This window comes from Meleagris gallopavo, chromosome 7 (genome assembly GCF_905368555.1).
Source record: "Meleagris gallopavo chromosome 7, MGAL_WU_HG_1.1, whole genome shotgun sequence".
Taxonomy (NCBI): domain Eukaryota; kingdom Metazoa; phylum Chordata; class Aves; order Galliformes; family Phasianidae; genus Meleagris; species Meleagris gallopavo.
This window is the reverse complement of record NC_139410.1, coordinates 8,740,953-8,762,708: the sequence shown is the minus strand read 5'-3', so window position 1 is coordinate 8,762,708 and position 21,756 is coordinate 8,740,953. Positions and strand designations below refer to the sequence as shown.

The 21,756-nt window shown below is 42.8% G+C and overlaps 2 protein-coding genes across 17 annotated transcripts in view; both read left to right on the top strand.

Moving 5' to 3' along the window:
• The window catches only part of PCNT (pericentrin), a 95,182-nt gene extending 90,348 nt beyond the window's left edge, over positions 1-4,834 (top strand). For all 11 annotated transcript variants that reach the window (XM_085227999.1, XM_085228001.1, XM_019616816.2 and 8 more), the window contains 2 exons: positions 2,124-2,242; positions 4,436-4,834. In XM_085227999.1, the coding sequence (XP_085084125.1) occupies positions 2,124-2,227 (104 nt within the window). In that variant the 3' untranslated portion in view covers positions 2,228-2,242; positions 4,436-4,834. The remainder of the gene's footprint in view (positions 1-2,123; positions 2,243-4,435) is intronic.
• A 2,070-nt stretch (positions 4,835-6,904) lies between these two features.
• Positions 6,905-21,756, top strand: part of DIP2A (DIP2 acetate--CoA ligase A) — a 100,930-nt gene continuing 86,078 nt past the window's right edge. For 2 of the 6 annotated variants that reach the window (XM_085228004.1, XM_085228002.1), the window contains exon 1: positions 6,907-7,091. In XM_085228004.1, coding sequence (XP_085084130.1) covers positions 6,995-7,091 — 97 coding nt within the window. In that variant the 5' untranslated portion in view covers positions 6,907-6,994. Of the gene's footprint in view, positions 7,092-7,770; positions 7,957-21,756 lie in introns of all 6 variants that reach the window. The other 4 variants (XM_085228003.1, XM_085228006.1, XM_085228007.1 and 1 more) reach the window with 4 other exon arrangements.

The window sequence follows — 21,756 nt, the reverse complement described above, 5'->3', positions numbered from 1 at the left end:
GAGTTCTTGGTGTTTTTGCCTACTAAATTGGGGATTGATTTTTAAGTGTGAAGTAGATTCCTCCTCCTGCAGACGGGCTCTTCTACCATAGGGAAGCATTGCATTAATGTTAGCTGCCTTCAGACTTGCTGCCACAGACTGAGAGATGGGAACCTGTGCTGTGTACGTTCCAGTTTTTCTGTGTATTACAGTTCTGCACAGAAGTACAACCCAGCTGTGATTATTGCTGGGTTGGAAGTCACTGATGGTAATCTGCATAGCAGTGTTAAGAAGGTCCCTCAGCTGCAAGCTCAGTGCTGGACTTGGAGGAATGTGGCCTTCAGCCATCATTGACTTTTCCAGTCTCAGGCTCTCCAAGCATGTGAAGTAACTTAAGAGTATTGCAGAGTCAGGTTATTCCTCTTCCATGGCTTCTTTCATATGATGCAGTTTTACAGTAGTTGATATGCAGTCCCATCAGCTTGGAACATGTGTGGTTTTTCTTCACCCCCTTGGAATTGGAAACTTCACCCACACAAGAAAGATTATTTATTTTTTCTTATTTTAAGGAAGAAAACTGAGTGTTGCAGTTGAACACAGCAGGCAGGTGTAAGTAGCACATGGCTGCTTGGTCACTCCCCTTCAGGAGGATGGGGAAACTGGAAAAGAAAAAAATACAAAAATTTATATATTGAGATAAGGACAGTTTAATGAGAAAAGGAGATCAACAAACCAACCAAACAAAAAAGCCAAACAAACCAAACCAAATCAAAACAAAACACAGCCAACCAGAGAAAACAGGTGATACACTCATTGACCAAACTGATCCCTGAGCAGCAGCAGCTTCTCTGGCCAACTCCCTTCAATTTTACAGTTTTTTCTCGTTATGCCCTATGCTATCAAATATTCCTTTGGAAGATTTAGGTCAGCTGTCCTGGTCCTGTTCTCCCCCAGCTCCTTGTGCCTCCCAGGCCCCCTTGCTGGAGGATAATATGACAAACTAAGAAACTGAATCGTCCCTGGCTCTATGCAGCACTGCTCAGCAACAACTAAAACATCCCCGTTGTTAATATTATTCTCATCCTAAATCCAAAGCACAGCACCATACCAACTGCTCTGAAGAAAATTAACTAGAAAATTAACTCTATATCGGTCAAAATAGGACAGGCAGTAACAAGTAAACAGCTGTGGTGAATGAGCATTACCCAAAGACAACAGAAGGTCCAAATTGTTTTAAATTTCATTTTATTTTGTAACCCTACTGGCTGATTTGGGGAACAAGACAGGGCAGTGCTTCTCAGGAAGGACAGGTAGGACTCTGTTTTGCATAGAACTTAGCAGAGAATTGGAGACCTGCAAGCATTTCCCATAAGTCTAAATTCCTACTTCATCCTAGCTCTCTCTCACAGCATGTATCAGGATCTGATAGACAGAAGCACAGGCAGCTTACCTACTGAGATGTCATCTGTATTGTATGAAACAGGAAAATAATCGTCGTAGATCCTTTTTACTCTGTGTGACTGGATTAGTGATAGCTAAATTAAAAGTAGATGTGAGAAGCATTTCCTGGCAGAGAGGAACAGAAGGAAGGGATTGATAGGAACTGCATTCTATTATAAAAAAAAAAAAAAGGAAAAACCTCCCAACTCCAGGGTAGCAGTATGTTTGCATAGAATGTTCCCACAAAAGTATGTTTCTATTATTAGTTTTCTAAACTATTAATAATGTAGAATAAAGCAATACAGCCACAGTACTTGATTTAAGCTTTTTCAGCCTCATCTTTCCAAGTAGATTTTAACCTGTATGCACTTGCACGTGCAGCATGCTCATCTCCATAGAATTGGGTTTATCCAGCCAGCCATTTGCATTTGCCTCTGACTGCAGCTTTCTTAGAGGAACTTTTGGTTGCTTATCAGGAGAGTGAAACTCACAGGTACTCCAGCTCTTACCAAAACATCCTTTCTTTTGGTTCTTCTGTAAACAAAACTGCCCAGTGTGGGTTTTTTTTTTTTTTTTTTCATTCTAGCTATGTAGAAGTTTTTGGTGGTGTCTGTTGATATTTGCACTGAGTTACTGTCTGTATGACTATAAATTGGAGTGTGGCATGAGGGGAAAAAAACAACAACTTTGTTTTCTTTTTTAAGATTGCCTCCATCCACTTCCAAAAAGTCACCCGTGCCTACTCAGGATCCTGAACGATCACTTACAAAATACATCCACCGCTTGGAGATTATCCAGCAAAGACTAGGAGGGATGCAGCCAGGTAAGAGGAGCCCTGCTGCACTCAGAGCTGTGAGCAACCTGGGGTCCTCTTTGCATGAGTTTTCCTGCATATTGTCTGTAAGACTTAGAGAATGTAAAAAGCATCATGTTAGTGAAAGATTTATTTTGTGTGGGAGGAGAAAAAATTAAGTCTCTGAAATGTCGTACCTCAAACTAGTCCAAGTATGTCATTTCTCAGAATAACTTCAGTGAAATTCTTCTGAGATAAGGGTGAATAATTTCCATGCCATTTTTTCCTCTCCTGTAATCAAGTCTAAATAAGCAAGTTCTGCAGTTTAAATGAAATGTATAACTTGCTTTAAATTCAGTCACTGTAATGTTATTGTAATAGCTGAGTATGGCCGCCTCTGCAGCATGAACTATCCTACTTCCTTCATTTATCACTTCCTGTTGTTTCGTAGCAGATAAAAAATGAAAATACCAAGAAAACCCCAAGGAAACAACCGTATTTTTCTCAAGCTAAAAAATACACAAGGCTGGGGTGCCTCCTCCTGGTCTCCAGTGAGCCCTACACATTGGAGAGGCCTCTTGGCAGCCATTCTTCTCGGGTCTTTGGAACATCTTCCCCAAAACTTACTTTGCCCATCCAAGTTTGTTACTGAGTTTTCTGGTCTGAGCTTGTATGGGTCAAGTCAGATAATGCCATGGATGTTTTTGTCCAACTGTTTTCCCTTTTGACTGCTGTTGCTGATTCTTTCCCTATGTTCTGTATGCTCATCCCCACAATCAGTTGTTTACTTCCTAAGACTACTTGTGGGTCACTGTAGTCATCAATCTCTAGGCAAGAAATGTTTATTTCCTCCTCCCAGCACCTTCCTTAGTTCCCCATACACTCAGTCAAAAGCTGAACAGATTTTACTGTGCAGATGTCATGGCACTAGGGGTGGGCCACTTTGATCCTTCTGCAAATTGCATATGCACACCTACATGTTTCTTTCGCTAAGTGTAACCTTTGTCAACGCTGTTTCTCAGGCAGTCCTGTATCTTATAACTGTCCTGCAGCTTTCGCACCAAGATGTTGGTTGAGCTGAGTTGAGGAAGAAAAAAACATACTTGACTGAACCTGCAGACCTCTGTGACAGTCACTGATACTCTTACTGCCACTTCTTTGATCTCTGTCATCAGCAAATAGATCATCCCTATGGAGATGTTTGTGGTAGGGTGGGACAGGCATTCAGTTGCTGACCCAGCAAAGGTATCAGTAATGGTTAGTACTTACTTCTGCACTTGGAAAAATAATGACTTTAAAACTAACTTCTGAGGCAGATTCTTAAGATCATGTAGTACAATCCTAACATGCCCTTAGATTTAACATTGACAACTTAAACTTGAAAACCATGTGTATTTCTTTAAAAAGAAGATGATTTTGGCTTTGTCAGAGTTCATAGGAGCATGGTACAGCTGGATAACAGCTCTGGGGAAAGTCCAAGACATTGTTTTTCTGGCTGACTTCACCAAATACTTTTTTTTTAAGGTTTAAAAGGTTAAAAAAAAAATAAAAAAAGTTAACTTTGTTTACAAATCCTTGTCTTTTATCCTTAAAGTCAACAGCTACAGCGACACTTCTGTGTGGAAACTAGCATTCTTGGCAGCATTTTTCCTAGAAGCCTTAACATCATGACTTTTGTTTTTTTTCTTCTCCCAAGTACTTTGTTTATGGCAGGTGTAGATAATCAGATGTTAGAATTGAAACCTGAGGTATTCACAGGATAAGGTATTTTGTGCTAAGTGTGGAGCACTTAACTAGGTTACAATGTGTACTGGTTTGAGTACATACCTTACCAGAATGATGCTGTAGGGAGTTGCAGTACAATATGGTAACCTTCAGAACAGAGCTCTGAGTAACGTGAGGTTGCTGAACTTTACATCACCCCACAGATACAACAGCTTGTACAGCAGCAGAGTGCAGGTTGGATCATCACGAGCAGTCAGGTTGAAGAAGCAACCTATTGCTCTCTGTGTACTCTTCTGATTCAGCATTGGTCTTACTGTGTGAATGTTTGCTTTGGAAGGGCTGTAAGCTTTCAAGTTCCTAGGTGATCATGAAGATGGTAATTGCTTTCAGTATAGCTAATGTGAAGTATATTGAGGAAATAACATGCTGCTCACTGCACCCTGTTTAGCATAACACAAGCAGTTTTTTCTAATATCCATTTGTTTTATTTGAATTTAGGACAAGTTCCAGGCCCGCCTTGCCAGAGAAACATGAAAAAGTGATCAGAATGCTTCTGAAATCTGTGCTGTGAAACCGCCAAATTATTGCTTCCTTCTGAGTAATCCCCTGGTGAATGGAGGCACTTGTCATCTGAGAAACTAAATAAAGGGCAGTGCTTTTGCATCAGATTTTCATGACTTTTTATTGTGTTTTAGTACTATAAGAAGAAATTAATATTCACTAAGAGCAATGTTTTACATTCTCATGCAGAATTACTAGTATGTTAACAGCTGAAGTGTGCCTGTATCACTGTACTGTTAATTGCAAAGAGTCTGTCTGGTGTTTATTTTTCTGTAGTGTATAGCTGGATTCCTTGTTTAAAAAAAAAAAGTTATTAAAATCACATTTTATTAGTGAGCTCTTACAGCATATAGTTATTTGTTTTCACCTTACAATTTTTCTTTGCTTTTTTTTTTTTTTGCTTTTCTGATTGACTGGGTTTTAGTATTTCTGCAAAATTGTTAACTAACAGCAGCTAAAAACTCTCCCAAATCATCTTTAAGACACATTGCCTTCGGGGATTTCAAGATTTGGGTTTTTTTGGCTTTGCAATAAATAGGATTTATTTCCATCAGTCTTCCTCATCACATTCCATTTCAGTATCAGCCACTCCTTGGATTCTTCTGTGACTGACCTTGATCTAATAGAAATTTAAAAGAAGAAAAGAAAAAAGCTAACTTTTCTTGCAATTACTGATACTGTTTCTATCCCTAAAATCAACAGCTATGGTGACACTCTCACATGGAAACTCCAACACTGTGCTCAGCAGGACTTTCCCTGGCAACCTTAACAGGGTGACTATATCCATGATACATTTGACATTACTAGAGAACATCAGTCTTCCTGAATTCATGGCAGGAGCTTCTGTGCCACTTGGAGGCGTGGCTTTGGAGCTCTGGTGCCAGCCCTTGGAAGATGTATTCTTGCCCAGAGTCATGGCACTGCTGGGCCGATCCTGCCATGACCACCTTGGCACCTTAGCACATGCTTCTGGCTGTTGTGAGAAAATGCTGTCCCTGACAAGGCAGTGTATTTTTGTTGTTTACTGGTTGGAGCATCTAGTGCTGCATTCTGGGGTCACAGCTACGCAGGGTACTGCAGTTCAGGCTCACACCTACAGCTCTGAGAGGCAAAGCTGCCCTTGGGCAATGTGGCTTACTGATGAGCGCTGATGGGTGTCATTCTGCATCTGGGTGCTCTATCCCACAGCTCTGCCATGGGTGAAGCCTTCGGGTGCCTCCCTTGCCCCTGCAGGCTGCCTGCTCCAGAGGAACCTGTGCATGAACAAACAATACCTGATTTGGTGTGAAAGCCTGCGAGAGTAAGGTGGCTTCTGCAAAGTTCTAGCCCCACGTGAATTGACAGAGCAAGTTTATACAGATCCATGAGCGTGGCAGATTCCTTTCATTCTGGTTCCAGGGCCTTTAGGCAGATCTGGCATTCTGCCAAACTGTGGCCTGAATGTTAATGGTGTCCTTAATGCAGCATCAGCTTGTGTTCTGCTATAAACAATATGCATCTCCAGTTAGGCATTCACAGTTGACACTGAATAAAATCCATAATTTCATGTTTGCATGTGTATTGCACTTTGCATTTTTCCTTTGCATGTAGGAGGGCTGTCAGGACCTGGATCCGCAGCGGTTTGGTGCCACTTTGTTTGATCTGTGGCAGTGCACCACGCTCTGTAAGTTAAGCATCGTGAGCTGGGCACAGACACGCGTGTGAGACAGAGGCTCGGTCCACGTGTACAGAGCCAACCCTGCACACAGTGGGCTGGGCAGGGGCCAGTGGGCAGTGGCAGCAGCGATGCTACAAATCCCGCGAACAGTGAGGTCTGATGCCCAGCTCTTTGGGCGGACAGCCGGCCCAGCCTTGAGGGACAAAAGGTCCGTTTGTGGGGTGTGTGCTGTCTACGTGCTCTGCTAGTAGTGGGTTGGCACGTCGTGAGGATTGCTCCTGTTCTTTGAAATGAGCGTAGCGCCTGAGGTACGCTGGTACATCTGTCTGTGCTGTAAGCAGTCCAACGTCCGGGAGATTCACTGCTCTGGAGGGGTGGACGAGACTGGAAACGGTCCAAGCGCTATTTCGCTGCGTACAAAACGCTCAGTATTTCCTTGCCGCGCTTTGTGCCATAGCGCAGCGAGCACTACGGCAGGTCAGCCCCAGGGCCGCGCACGCAGCACAGCTCGGCAGCGCGGCGTCCCGATTTCAGAACTGACCGAGGCTCCTCCGCCACCCTGCAGGGCTCCCGCTCACCGAGGACGGCCCGGAGCGAACGCGCGCGGTGGGGCCGCTCCGGCTGCGCGGTGCCGCCGGCGGCCCCGTCCTGTCCTCTAGCGGAGCCGCCCCTCATCTTACCGTCGCGGGGCCGCTCCGCCCGGCGCTGCCGGCCGCTAGGTGGCGCTGCCCGGGCCGGGCCGGACCCAGCGGCTGCGCGGTGCGGTCGGGCCGGGAGCTCTCCTTCCTGCCGCTCCCGCCGGAGGCGGTGCTGGGCGGCGGCCGCGGCAGGCCCGCGCTATGGCGGCCGAGCGGGGTGGCTGCTCGCTGGACGCGGTGCCGCTGCCGCCCGAGGTGCGCGAGAGCCTGGCGGAGCTGGAGCTGGAGCTGTCGGAAGGTGAGAGCGGAGCGGAGGCGGCCAAGCTCCGGGGCGGCGCGGTGCCGGGGCATGGTGCCTCCGCCTCGGCGCCCGGAGAGGGGCGCGGGAGCCGCTCCGGTCTCGCCCCGCTTCCCGCGGCCATGCCCGGTTCGTGCCGGGGGCTTCGGCACCGTCGCCCGGCCCCGATTGCCGCGAAGCCGTGCCGCGGGGCCGTGTCTGAGTGCGGCCCTGCAGTGCCGCTCCCTTCCTCCGCCTCCGCTCGGCGCTGGGCGGCGGTTCAGCGGTTCGGTTCGGCGGTTCGGTTGTGGCCTCGCGCTGCCGGTCGCACCGCTCCGCTGCCGCTCGAACGCCCCGCGTTGCCCGGCCCGGCGGATCGGCGCTGGGCGCTCCTTTTGCTGACCGTCGAGGTCTGCGATCCGAAGCGATTCGTTTTTCGCTTCGGTGCGGTTCTGTACAGAACTCTTCAACGTGAGAAAGGACTGCCGTGGCGGTGTTCTTTCCCTGGCCGTTCCGGCCTGTCGCTGCCTTCAGGGATGGGGGAATCTCCTTCTCCGGGACGCTTCCTGTGCGACCTGCCTGTAGGGCACCTGCTGCGGCACGGCTTTGGGCGGAGGATCTGCAGATGTGCAGAGATCCTTTCCAGCCCCCCGGCCCCGTGCTGCTGTGTGTCGGCTCTGTGACCGCCTGCCGTCCGCAGGCGCTGCTCGGATGGACGCGCTGCCCTTGGTGCGCAGCGCTCACGTGCTTGGGTAGGAAGGAGCGGCGATTCCGGATCGTATGTTTGCGGTTTAATCTATGGAGGATGGATACAGATTGCGATACCCTGTTTCTGGAAGAAGTAGATTGATCCTTGCAGACCGTTGGCTATTTCCCTCTTTCAAAGGTAGGTGAGTGTCCTCTTTCGAATGGTTCCTGGGATCCTCCATGCTGCACGGCGGCGATGGGCGTGCTGACTTCAGCAGCTCCTGCAGCTGCCTGCGGTCTGCTGAAGGTGCACACGTCTCCTTCCTGTGGAAGGAAGGAAGGGAACTTGAAACAGTTTTCATCTATAAATAAACCGGGAAGCTGGTTCAGAATTTCCCTCTTTTTTGCCGCAGGTTGTCATGGTAAAACTTGAGGGAACTAAAGGTTGGAATCCCTTTTTTTCCTGAAATTCAGTCTGCAGTGCAGATACGAATGCCCATGTATTGTTTCCAAGTTTCTGTCTCGTTATGACAGCATATTGAACCTTTGTGTGTTTTAATGTGAATAGGTGAAGTATTTGTGCAGTGCTTTCCATTAACATTTGATAATTTTCAGGAGCAGTCCTTGTTTAGATACATATGCCTCTCATGTAATTTATCCTTTCATTAAAACCCCACTTTATTTGAGAACTGCACCTGGAACACATTTGTAGCTCCTGTGGTGTGGCTTGTGCTTGGCTGTCCCCTTGTCCTTCTCAGTTCTTGGTTTTTGCTTTCTCCATAGCATGTGGGATTTTGGTTCTGGTATGTGGATGGGGAGCTAAATGCACAGATTGCTGTGGCTCCAATGGAAGGCTTGTGTCTGTCTGAGCAAAAGGCTCACTCGTACAGTGTTGATCCCATTGATTATTTCTCATTTGGGGAAAAAAAAACCAAAAACAACAGAAAATAACAACAGTGTGTGGCCAGGAGGCTTTACCAGGTTTTTGTCGTTTTTTGTTGCTTGAGATCTTGCAGTTGTTGTGATGCACACACCTGACTGGGAAAAGGTGCCAGCTGATGAAACAATGCAGTGTACCGAGCACCTGGCTGTTGTGTCTGTGCTCTGATGCCTGCAGATGGGTTTAGCAGTTATTGCTGGGCAGTGCGTGACTGTGCTGACTGCGCTAACTAGGGAGACGTGCTGGCACTTCAGGGTGGTTTCCTGACAGTGAAGTGCAGTATTGGACAGTGAAGGCGTTCCTGCACCTTTCTGTTAGGGAAGTTCTCAGGACATATGTCTGTAATGCATGTGTTCATGTGATCATTTAATACCTGAAAACAAATGCAATCTGCAGAACTGTTAGAACTGGCGAGACAGATCCTTTGCAAGTGACTATCAGTGGAATTTGACCTTGACCTGCAGCGTCTTTGATGCTTAGTTTTAGAGCCTTTCCAATAGAAGATATTGTGTCACTGTGTGATAACATCTGAGGATTGCCAGCTGCTACTGCAACTAAGCGAGCCTGTAGACCAGGGAGGGGCTGCTGTTGAGCCCCTGGGACATGCGGTGCCCTTCATCTGGTTTGCAGCTGGGGAGGTCACAGTGTTTCAGTAGTGTGTCCCTACACACACTGACAGCTTTGGTCGTGCTTGTGATTCTGCTGTCTGATGCATGTATTATAGAGCTGTTGTTAGAGATTCCATTGCTGTAAGGAGATGCTTGACTGGGAGGCAGGGAAAAGGGGGCTTTGCTTAGCTGGATGGAAGATTTCCTTTGCTACTGGTGAGGTGAAGACAATGTGCACCTGGAACTGCCAGCTGTCAAAAACATGTCCTCCAGGAGGAAAGCTGCACCTTCACAGTGGCAGACCTTTGTTCCCAGGCCTGTTTTTGTACCCAAACAGAGGCCTGCCTGCTCTAAAAGCCTTATTTCAGTATTCTGGGGCTGGGTTCTGGTTACTACTAGACTTCCTACTACAAGAGCAGGAAACTAGATTGCTGGAAAAAAGGGGGCTTTAAAAGCAAAGCTTTCTTGTTATGATAGAGAACACAAACAGATTTGTTTAATGTGGTGGTTGGAATGAAGATTTTTCCCTTCCTGGACAGTTAGTTATATGTCTTTAATGATACTATGGCTCTTAAACTATGAAGAAGAACTAGCATCTTTACTTTGTACGGTCTGGAGTGGACTTCTCTTTCTGGAATCACTGGGGTTGGAAGGGACCTCTAGAGATCCCCGTCTCCAACTTCCTGCTAAATCAGGTTCCATAGAGTGGGTTGCACAGGAAAGCATCCAAGTATCTCCAAAGATAGAGACCACACAACCTCTCTGGGCAGCCTGTTGTATTGTTCCAGCACCTTCCAAGTAAAGAATTTCTTTCTCATGCTTGTATGGAACTTCCTGTGTTCTGCTTTGTGCCTATTGCTCTTTATCATGTCTGTGGGAACCACCAAAAAGAGCCTGGCCCTAGTGTGTGTTATTGGATGTAACATCCTTCTATGACACCTGTATACAAATACTAAAGCAAAATATTTGGTCATCTCTCTCTCTGATTACGTTTGGCATTTGTGTTGAAGTGTTTAACAGTTTCTTGGCACCAGATCTGTAGCTCTCAAGATGCATAACTTTTTGGGCTGTCCTCAGTTTCTTGAAGTGATGATGGCAGTACTAAAGCACTATCAGAAGATGGATGGAAGATGTTTGTATGGATTTTCAGCACCAATTGGTGAATGAAGTCAAAGAAATTCTGCAATGCAGAATTCAAGGGGCAAAGGTGAAATATATGGCTTAATCATTAAAGCCCCTGAATCATCCATCCTAGTATCCTCCTGCCATCTTTGCTGTATCCTTGAGTTGTTTCCAAGCGATGCTCAACATGATACAACTTTATTGCAACTCTTTCCCTAAGGCACTGTTGAAAGAGACAGCATTGCTTAGCTTATGTTTTAAAGGTCAAGATATTTCTATTTTATTATCTCTACCTGTAGTAAGGATTTGAATAGTCCTCACACAGCTGGCTCAGAAATGGATCCTACTTCTTGTTGACCAGTGTTCCTCCTGGCCTCCAGCAAGAGGGATCTGGCAAAATCCTGCCTCTTATACTTTTATTTGTGATTTGTGTACACTTGAAATATACTGGTAACTGCTGTCATTGTATTACAAAGACAGATGCAAATTATTTTGTTTTCTGGATTTTCTTTATTGTGGCTCAAATTTGTGAGCTTTTTTCCTGGATTTTTTTTCCCCTAATTTTCTTGTTTCTTTCATTGCTAGTTATCTTTTTTTCCCCTTGACTGCTTTTCCAGATAAACAGGTGTATAAGAATAACGTTTATGAGCTGGTATGTTCTTATTTATCCTCAGAACAATGTTCTCTGCTACTGCAGGACCTACAGGCTGGTTATACCTAACAGGCTGATGAACATGTGTGTGTACAGGAAGTATCAGGAGGCCAGCTCCTTCCTTCCCACTGCAGTGCTGCAATTCTGCTGCTTCTTCTGTGTCTTGTTATCCTTTGTGTCCTGGTTTTCTGACCAAGTTTTGGGACATCCTTCTGCAAGAGCTCATTCTTTCCATTTCCCATCTTCAACACAAAAGATCCTCAGTATTTTCAATGAGGATCTTGTTTTTTAATGCTTCCTGGCTGCTCTCAGGGAATCACAAGTTGTCTGTTGTAGTCTCTGCTCTGTGTAGGGCAGTGCTGCACTAGGCTGAGCAACCCTGTCCCAGAAGGGGAGTTTTGCCCCTAGGCCTCCATTAGGAGTTTAATTAGGTGTTTTTTTTTCCCTGTATTTTCTTCAGGAATTCAGATAATTTACCCAGAGGACACCAGTAAGTTAAGTGGCTATTTTGGCTGCTGTGGCTCTCTGTGTTGTATTGATGCTGGTTGTGAGTTTGTCGTCTTTGAGTGGTTTGGTAAACCAAGGAACTATCTTGTGGTGGTCAAATGCTGAGCCATAACATGATGCATCAGCAAGAAAGCAGGCTGCAATTAGTGAGAGCCTCTGGTTTTGTGCATCAGCCTTGCTTGTGAGGTTTTGGGTTGCTTGTCTTGAATAATGCAGTGAGCTGGGCTGTCCCTGCAGAAGCAGTTGACTGATGTGATTGTGTGACAGATGGAGGAGGCTATCACAGAAATGATGATTTCCTTGTTCTGATTAAAGTGGCTAGACCAAATGACATCTAGATTTCTGGACTTGCCAAACTTACAATGCTGGGCGTAGAAGTATCTGCCACTATTGCTAAATGAGTATGAAGCCAGGGTTTCCTTCAGTCTTAGTCTTTGGAGATACTGATGCTACTCTGATTTGTTTTGTTTTTATTTTCATAGGATATTAATTAGTAATTTTATTGGTACCTGACACTGATCACTAAGATGTTGCAGATCAGAATCTTTCCTTCCTTATGGAAGGCGTTTGTAGCTGTCTTTGAGGCTGTTTAAATTCTGTTACAACAAAAACTTTGGGTGCTGGAAATCTTTGTGCAGAGCTCTTTGCATGGAGTGAAGGTCTGTAGGATGTAGCTTTGTGGTTATTATTCCTCTTCCCTGGCTCAGCTAGAGAAACTCTTTTGACCTGCTAGTAATAGGAATGTGTAGAACATCCCACAATAATCTGTAGAATCCTTGCATAGTTTTCCATCAAGAAGAAAAAGGGGGCTAGAACTGCGTGAACAGCTTCTCATCACATCAGTACTATGCCGCTGAGACCCACTAGGCTAATTACTAGTCAGGGAGATCCCACCTCAACCAACCAGGTCCTGAGAGGCAGGGAAGGAGTTCCACCTGATTCTCTTTTCCAGTGGTAAAAAAAAAAAAAAAAAAAGGATCTTCTTAAGCCTTTGCTGTATGAATTCTTACTTGGAAAAAGGAACTGTAGTAGAAATGTTAGCATGGTGTCCAGCTCCGAGAGGTTTTGTTCCTCTTTAGCTATTAACTTCTGTACACAGGGATCCCTCCTATTTTGTATCAGTTTCTGACTTTTGGCTCAGTATTCTACTCTCACATGACTGTTATCTTACTGATTATTTATAATATTTCAGATATTAAAATGGTTCTGTGTAATGCCTACTGCTCATTACTTTTGCCCCAGGAAGTTGTCTGGATCTTAAATTTTGTGAGAAGCCTATGGGCTGCAAAATCATAGCAGACTTGCTGTTGGGAAGGCATCTCATGGACTGCTTTGAGATGGAAGAGGTGAAAGAACAGAGTGACTAATGAAAACCAATAGATGGTAGACAACAGTAAGGAATAAATAAGGTATTTTTAAATGGAAAGAACCAAATAAGCTCTGACACACTGAGTGACTGGTGTAGTGTTTGCACAACTGCTATTGTGCTGATCCTTCTCTCTAGCTGGATCAGTGTCATAGAATCACAGAATGGTTGGGCTGGAAGGGACCTCAAAGCCCATCCATTTCCAACCCCTTGCTGTGGGCTGCTTGCCCCACCAGATCAGGCTGCCCAGGGCCCGATCCACTCTGACCTTGAACGTCTGCAGGGATGGGGCATCCGCAGCTCTCTGGGCAGCCTGTGCCAGTGCCTTACCATCCTCTGAGAAAAAAGTTTCTCCCTAACCTCTAACGTAAATCTCCCCTCTTCTAGCTTAAAACTGTTCCCTGCTGTGATGTACATTCGGAGGAGAGGTTTTTAATAATTTTAAATATCCAGAACTTGTGCAGAAGTAATACTTGAGACTTCTTCCAGTGGTCATTGTGTCTTTTCTGTGCACTACCAATTTTGCTGCATCTTCCATTAGACAAGCTCTTCCATAAGGGCTGCTTTCACTATTTGTGGTTGTACTGTTTTGGTCACAGTTGAATAGATTTTAGTGATGAAGATTATCTTCACTGGATCCTCTGAGTGTTACCTTTTCCATAAAAAGAAACATTTCAGACATGTTCTGTGAGCCATTCATTCTTCCTCTGCTGGTTCGCAATAGCTTTTTCATTACTCGTTGTTGGTCACTGAGCTGCTAAGCAGTGATTATGATAAAATTAGAGTGACATTAGCTAAATCACAAGAGGAGGTCTTGGTGTGTTAAAACAAGTGGTGTTTTGACAATGCAAAGTAGGGATAGTGAATTAGTATGAGATAATTCCCCATGATGACAAATGTGTACTGTTGGACAGTTGATGACTCATGCAGTGTTGACATTATGATAACTTTGTTATCACATGAACCAAATCTCAGTGCCCTTTTATAAGGGAAATTCTGAACTCTAAGGCTTGAGAATTTATTTTGTGGTTACTCTCATTGAAATCGTACTTGGTAGAATGACTGCAGTAAAAATGTTAACTGGTATTCTATAATACCAGTGCCTAGTCTTGTCCTGGGAGAACAGTTGGACTGGTCACTGAATGAAGGACTTTGTTGTGCATAACCAGAAATAGCTTTGGTGAAATCTGCCTCAGATTATTTTAAATAAAGGCGTTTCTACAAGTGGAGCATTTCTCCATTGCAATTGAAAGAGAAAAAACAAACAAAAAAATATATTGACACACTACTACCAAGTGATGAAATGGTTGATAAAGTAGTAACTATTGTAGTTTTATGTTGTTTAAGACATTTTTAATAGCAATGAAATAATTTGCATTTAATAGAATGAAGCCATTGTGTATTTAATGGTAAATGCCAGCGGTATTTTCAGGCTTAGGTTTAAAGAAAATCCGGCTATTGACATTATAGGAATTTGTACTGATTCTTTGAGATTCACCTACATTTTTTGGACTGTTTTTGTTTGTTTGTTTTGTTTTGTTTTTGTTTTTGTTTTCTGATTAATGTTTTATTCAATTCCACCCATATCTGAGTATTTTTAAACTGTTTATTGAATTGCTGGTTTGTGCAATTTCCACTTAACTGCAATGAGTGTTTAAAAATAAGTGTTCTCTTGGCATGTTTACTAGAGCTGCTATTCAAAAACAAATTGCAGAATCACAGAATGGCCAGGGTTGGAAGGGACCTCAAGGATCATGAATCTGCAATCCCCCCTGCAACAGGCAGGGCCACCAACCCCCATATTTAATACCAGTCCAGGCTGCCCAGGGCCCCATCCAACCTGGCCTTGAACGCCTCCAGGGATGGACAGGGCATCCACAGCCTCTCTGCAGCTGTTCCAGCACCTCACCACTTTCATAGCAAAGAACTTCCTCCTGACATCCAACCTAAATCTTCCCTCTCTCAACTTCAAACCATTTCCCCTTGTCCTGCTGTTATCTACCCTTTCGAAGAGTTGATTCCCCTCCCCTCCGTAGGCTCCATTTAGGTACTGAAAGGCTGCAATGAGGTCACCCCGCAGCCTTCTCTTCTCCAGGCTGAACAAGCCCAGCTCCCTCAGCCTGTCTTCGTAGGGGAGATGCCCCAGTCCCCTGATCATCTCTGAGGCTCTCCTCTGGAACCTCTCCAACAGCTCCCTGTCTTTCTTGTACTGGGGGCTCCACACTTGGACGCAGTATTCCAGATGGGGCCTCACAAGAGCAGAGTAGAGAGGGACTATCACCTCCCTGTCCCTGCTGGCCACCCCTCTTCTGATGGAGCCCAGGATACCATTTGCCTTCTGAGCTGCAGAAGCATACTGCTGGCTCACGTTAAGCTTTTCATCTGTCAAGACTCCCAGGTCCTTCTCTGCAGGGCTGCTCTCAAAGACCGCTCCTCCCAGACTGTATGGATGCCTGAGATTCCTCCAGCCCAAGTGCAAAACCTTGGACTTTGCTGTGTTGAACCTCATCAGGTTCATCTGGGCCCACCTTTCAAGTCTGTTGAGATCTCTCTGAATGGCATCCCTTCCTTCCACCGTGTCAGCTACACTGTAGAAGAAGTGGAAGTGTCTTTTGAGAAAACCAGGAGACACCATTATTGCAGTTATTTCTTAAATCAATTACATTCAAAATATCAGTTCTTTTCTTTGGTGTCTTAACACTTCCTCACTGTGAATTCTTTCTGCCCACTGTCTGGCACCTGCAGTTATTCTTGTCATTTTGTCTAATTCTCATCTCATTGTAATAATGCTTTCTAGAAGTAAATCTGCGTACTGTTCCTTTCTAACTTGATATGTCAGAACAATAGGAGATCAGTTCAAAGGATATGGTAAGTGGAGAAGGATGCTTCTTTTCTTTGCTAGAGCTTAGCCAAGGTGTTTTTATTCCGCTTCTTTCTCTGTCTAGGATCAGTTCCAAAGATGCTTTATTTTTCTCTCTGAAAAACTGGGCAAAATCTTAGGCAGGAAAAAACTTGAAGAATATGTAGGGATGTTTCCAGATGGACTGTAGTGGTGCATTTTTGTGTTGTAGAAACCTGCAGCTTTTTGCTGCCCAAGGAAGTTGGGAGCTTGGGATGCACAGAAATCCAGCGTATCTGCTGACTGCAGTACAAACTGCAGTAAGTACTGCTTACAAACAGTACAGGGAGACCTTTGTGTTCAGTTTTTCCTTTTCCCTGCAACCAGAAGGGGTGGTGAACCAAGCCCCTCTATCAGTTTCTGTCTTTCTTAGGTGCTAATTAAGAAATCTGGGCTCCCTTCAGTTCTGTTGGGTTTTTCAAGGAAGTTTTGGATGTCAAGGATTATATGTGACTCTCCTTGAATAGTTTTGTATGTGTATGAGTTCATCCTGAGCTTCTGCAGGAGGGGAATTCACTGGTGGCTTTTATAGTGATTTTTTTTTTCTAGATTACAACAAAAGAAGTCACAATGGAACCTCAAGCAGAACCTGCATGCAGAACAGTAACTTTGAAGTTACACTTTTCCTTCCTAGTTGCAGTGACTTATCAGCAGCATCCTTCCAAAGCTTTACTTGAGTAATCAGGATTTCTTCTTCTTCTGAAAAGAGAATTAAAATAATGTTGCTTTCAAGAATATTAGTGAGAGGTAACCTTATCAACTGTAAAACCTGTAAAATTTGAAACTCTTACGGTATCTTCCATAGTCTGAGAACTGAAATTGATTTCTAAATTTATGAGTAAGTCTGCATAGCTGTTAAAAGAAGATCTCACTATCTAAGGCAAGCCTACAAGGCTTTGAAGTTATTGTCCACTTATATCAATTTTTGAACATTTTGAATCTGATGGGTTAAGCTACATACACTGAAAAAAATTGGGAAGTAAGATAATTATGGAAAATTAATGCCTTTGTTCCTGAGAGAATCTAAAAATGAAGAATCACATTTCTGAAGTGCAGGAGGGTCTATCTAGAAAACTGCATAGAGTATGCTTTTGTACAGAGCAAGATACATACTAAGAAAAAGTGACACGTGAACTGGAAATGATTTACAGACTGTAGGTATCAGAAAAGTTAACACTGCAAAGCTGAAAAACAGAGCTGTTGTAAAGACATGCCAAGATCATTTTCCTGGGAAAGGAATTGCATTTTCAGAACATTTAGTAGTGCAGAACAGATTTTCACCAGTTAAAAAAAAAAAAAAAGTCTAAAGGTAAGGAATATGTGTGTGACAACGTGAGATATGAGCTAGTTGCAGCTCAGGGTTTGGGAGGCAGGAGTTGTAATGAAATAGAAGCTCCTGAAATCTCATCTGTATTACCTAATGTCAGTATATTCAAAGATTGTATGTTATCCATGTATTATATATTCCCCTTCTGTCACTTTAGTTTTTAAGAAGAATGCTATTAGATGGCTTGGGAGGATATTCCTTGGGCTATTCTCATAGGAAGTAATTTTTAGGTTTTTTTGGGGACTGAAGAGCCACTTATTTGTGATTTTCTAGTAAAAGCTTATTACCTAAAATTACCAGATCCCATCTTAAAGAATGTAGTAACTGTTACATTGAAAGCAGGTGAAATAATGATTAAGACAGTCTTCAGTAGTATGATGTAACCTCCTCTATGAAAAAAAAATTGAGTTAGCCATTTTCCAGACTTATTTAAATATGGGTAAGTTGATGTAACTCAGGATGGAATGCTTTTAAGGATCTCTAAATAAGCCTCTGGAAAGGCCATATTTTCCAGGAGTAAAAATCAAAATGCTCTTCTGTGTTGGTAAAGTCACAGTCAGGAAGTGGAAAGTAACTCTACTGGATATTTTTCCGCGTATTAGTCAAGACAAAGGAGAAAACATTGGGCAAGTTGTGAGAAACCTGATGAGTTTGGATGAATGGACAAGTAAAACTTTGCATTTGTACAGGACCCACAGAGAACTCCTACATATTAGATCAACTGGGATTTAATTGCTTTAAAATTCCACAGCTGTTTATAAAATGCACTGAGACTATTGATCATCAGTCAGAGTGAAGGAACTAATTATAGCTGTTTGAAATCCTGAACTCTAAGAGTATGTGTATCTTTTTGTGTTAGCTGTGTAGGGGATTCTTTATTCTGGTCTGAAATAATATGCAGCATTGAAACATTTGTCTGTAGGGAACAGTAATGGCTTTGTCTTATGAGTGCTTAAATGAAATCTTCAAACAATTTGAACATGATGTGGGATGTCAATTTAAAAATACTCATGCATTTTCTTTGCTATCTCAAAATCTTTAAAGTCTTGGGGATAATTGAGATGTAATGTTGTCATAACTTTGTGTGATGCAGTAACTTGTGTTGGGGAAAAAAAAAAACACTACAAATTCATCAGTTTGAGACTGATGAGTCCATTTCTGGCATTTATTTTCCCCATTACAGAAAGTAAATCTTGTTTATATAGCTTTGTAATGCTTTCCTGAAAATGCAGTATTAAGATTTGATGGGTTACTTAAGAAATAAACAGAATACTTTTAAGAAGCTCTTCTGCGAAATGTTTTTTTGTAGGTTATTGAACAGTTTTGCTGAAAGCAGATTTCAGGTAGCCTGTAGAATAAGTGTAGATTGAGTGAGTACTGGGAAATGAAATGAGGTGGCATCCATGCGATGTCCCATGTTGTCCCCACGTCCATCTGTCTGTATTCACACATACTGTGTGATCCCCATCCACAATCTCTTATGTATTCTGGAAGCTCATTTGCTTTACCTTTGAAGGAAAAAGCAAGCAGCCTTTTAGCATGACTCTCTGACAGCTTTCTATGTTCTGAAAATTAAAGATTTGATAAAGCACATCTGGATGTTAAGTAGTTTAATGTGCTACTGTTCATGCAACATCTTAAGAAGATGTAACTAATGCTGCATTTGGAACGGTATCTAATGTCTATGGTGTCTTACATTTGCCAAGGGTTTTGAAGGCAAATGTCATAATCTATTGCTTTGAACTAGGACAATTCTGTTGCTATTGAATTTTTCACACAAACTTTTTATGTTCCCATCTCTTGAAGTGGAAGAGATTGAGTAAAAGGCACCTTATCATGTAGATGTCAGCTGTATTCTGTAGATATCTGGAAGATGTTTAAGTGCGAAGTGTAAAAGGTGAAAGCAGATCCGGATGGAACGATTGACTCCTGTAGGATCAGATAGTTTTTTGTGTCATAACTTACCCGAAGAAGACACTTTGGAGTGTAAATGATGAATTTTTCTAGGATGATTTGTGAGGGCAGCCTGGTGCCCCTGTGGTATTCCTCTGTCCTGAAGCCTGCTTCATCTCTGCAAAGGAACTTAAAACAGGATCTCCTCAGTGCACTGGATGAGTCAGAGGTCTTGCTGAAAAATAAGTATGGTCATGTAGATGTTGTCAGTATTTGTACTCAAGGGAACATGTTGGATTGAATGGAGAAACTTTAGTCTGATATTTTTGAACTTCTACATTTGTCTTTGTAACTGTAGTGTTTGTCTTAGCTTATATTTTGTGCAGAGTTTTTATATTTATAATTCCTGGGGGGCATCATTTCTGGTGACTGTAAAAGATGCTCATGGTCTGATTTGTGCATTGGATCTTCCCATAATCGTAGATTTCTGGAACAGGAACTGCTTCAATCTTTAGTCTTGTGCATCTTTGTAGTGATCTGTTGGGGCATACCAAAGTATGAATAGGAAACTTTTTGCGACTAGTAAATAAGAAATGCTAAGCTGTTTGTAAAAGTTACACAGCTGGGGGGCAACTCCTTGAGAACTTGCAGGGAGGAAGAAGAATCGATGTCACTGATACCCAAAAAGCATTCTGTAAAAGTAAAGCTCCATACAAGATGTAGAATTTTAATATTCTGAAATGGCTTCTTCTTGCTTATTGATCACTGTAACTAATGTAATGAGTTGTGGAGGATGTGAAAAAGATAGAAGTGTCGTCTTAGAAGAGAAAGGGAGTTATATATAGCAACTTCACAGCTTCAAACAGATTATACAGTTCATGCATCTGGTTTTACTTTTACACAAAATTCTCCAATGCAAGGGATGACTTCAGAATTAAGGCATTTATTACCAAGTTAAATACAAATTGTTTTGTGCTTTGTTGCCTTAACTGAAAAAGTCTGATCTAGTCAGTAGCAGTCTAGCAGTGGTATTGGAAGGGAATAGATACTTTCTTGCAGAAAGTGCTACAGAAAATATTTTTCTTCATGTCCTCCCAACTCTCTATCAATTTGTTTCTGTATTTTGGTTGGAGGCTGCTTCTGGACGTTATGGCAGTAGAGACACTTAGTGCCAAGGGAATGTGTGAAGAGAAGTGTACTTCAACCTAGCAGCAAACTGTATCCCCTGCCACGTCATGCTTTAGGTTAGGATCACTTGCTTCAGACAATTATTTCTGTCCTAATTCCCTTCAACACTTAGCTACTGTGTGCCAGGTATAATTATTCTACTTTTAGACGGTGTCCTTGGTGCATCTTGGAAGTTGCAAACAAGATGTCTAAACATTTAATCTCTGCAGCGTGTAGAGAGTGCTTTTCACCTGTATTAGAAAAATACTTCTAGCTCAGGTTTTAAAGCACTTTTTGTTGGTCTGCCTGACCAATCCTAATTTGTTTTTTCAGCTTCTTTTTCAGACTTTTGTGGTAAGCAAACAGTGCAATCTGATGTGCCAGATAGATGATCTTCATGATCTTCACCATTTCCCCTGATGCATATAGCCTCCTCAGCTTGTTAAAAGAGATAGTGCCTCTCAGGATTTGTGTCATAATGTGAGAGGAAAGCTGCATCTGGTTTCGGAAACTGTGTTTATGAGCTCTGGATAAAGATTTTAGCCGACGTAACAGAACACAACAGTTGAGTGATTCAGAAAGCGTTTTGATACTTGAAAAAGCTTTGTGATGCTATAGGGGTTGCAAGGTTTGAAAATGCATTATATTAGGAAATTAATAAAAGTGTTTCCAAAATTTGTTTCTTCCTCTGGTGCAGTAGTGGAAGAGAGCACGTTTCATTGAAGGGAAGCATCTCAGCTTATCTAAAACAGGACTAGATTTTTAATAATTATAAGGGCTGGAGCCAGTATCAGGCTTGTATGCCTACAGAGGCATATTTGTAGCTGACATCTGTTGATCTATTTCTGAATTTTGTGGAGCCCTAATGGGATGGAAGGAAAGTGGCAGAGTTTGTGCTTTTCCTTTATCCTGGAGGAATGACCATAAGGATTTACAAGAGCCATATAAAAACAATTAATTACACGGGCTCACTGAGCCTGGTATCTTGCCAGGTAACTTTTGTTATCCAGTTATTCAACATTTTTCTTCCCTGTGAAATGCCCTCTCTTGGCAGAGGAAGTAGGGAATGACTTAAAGCCAAGCTGCTCAATATTCTGTGGAAAGCAGCTCTCCTATTATTTTTGGTGTACATGTATTTCTTGTGAGTGCAGATTTGTGCTGAGCAGAATAAGCTGGAACACTTATAGAGTACAGCAAGGATGACTGAAAGTGTATTTATTTCACCTTTTCTTTTTTTCCTAATCTATGAACTTTAAGTAAAGTCTCTAGAAACTGCTTTTAAGTTTTGGTATTGAAGAGGTGGTATACAAACATGTCAGGATGGAATTTTCTAATGTTTTGTCAATAGTAAAGCTCCAAACTTTAGGCTAAGATGAAGCATGCTTGATAATGTGTTCTAAACTACGTAGTTGTATTGTGTAATTGTGCACAAAGTGCAAAGCTTGATCTTCTGTTAGTAACATGCAGCTAGAGTTATGTAACTTTCTTTTATGCACGTGACTAGTCAAGATCTTCCTT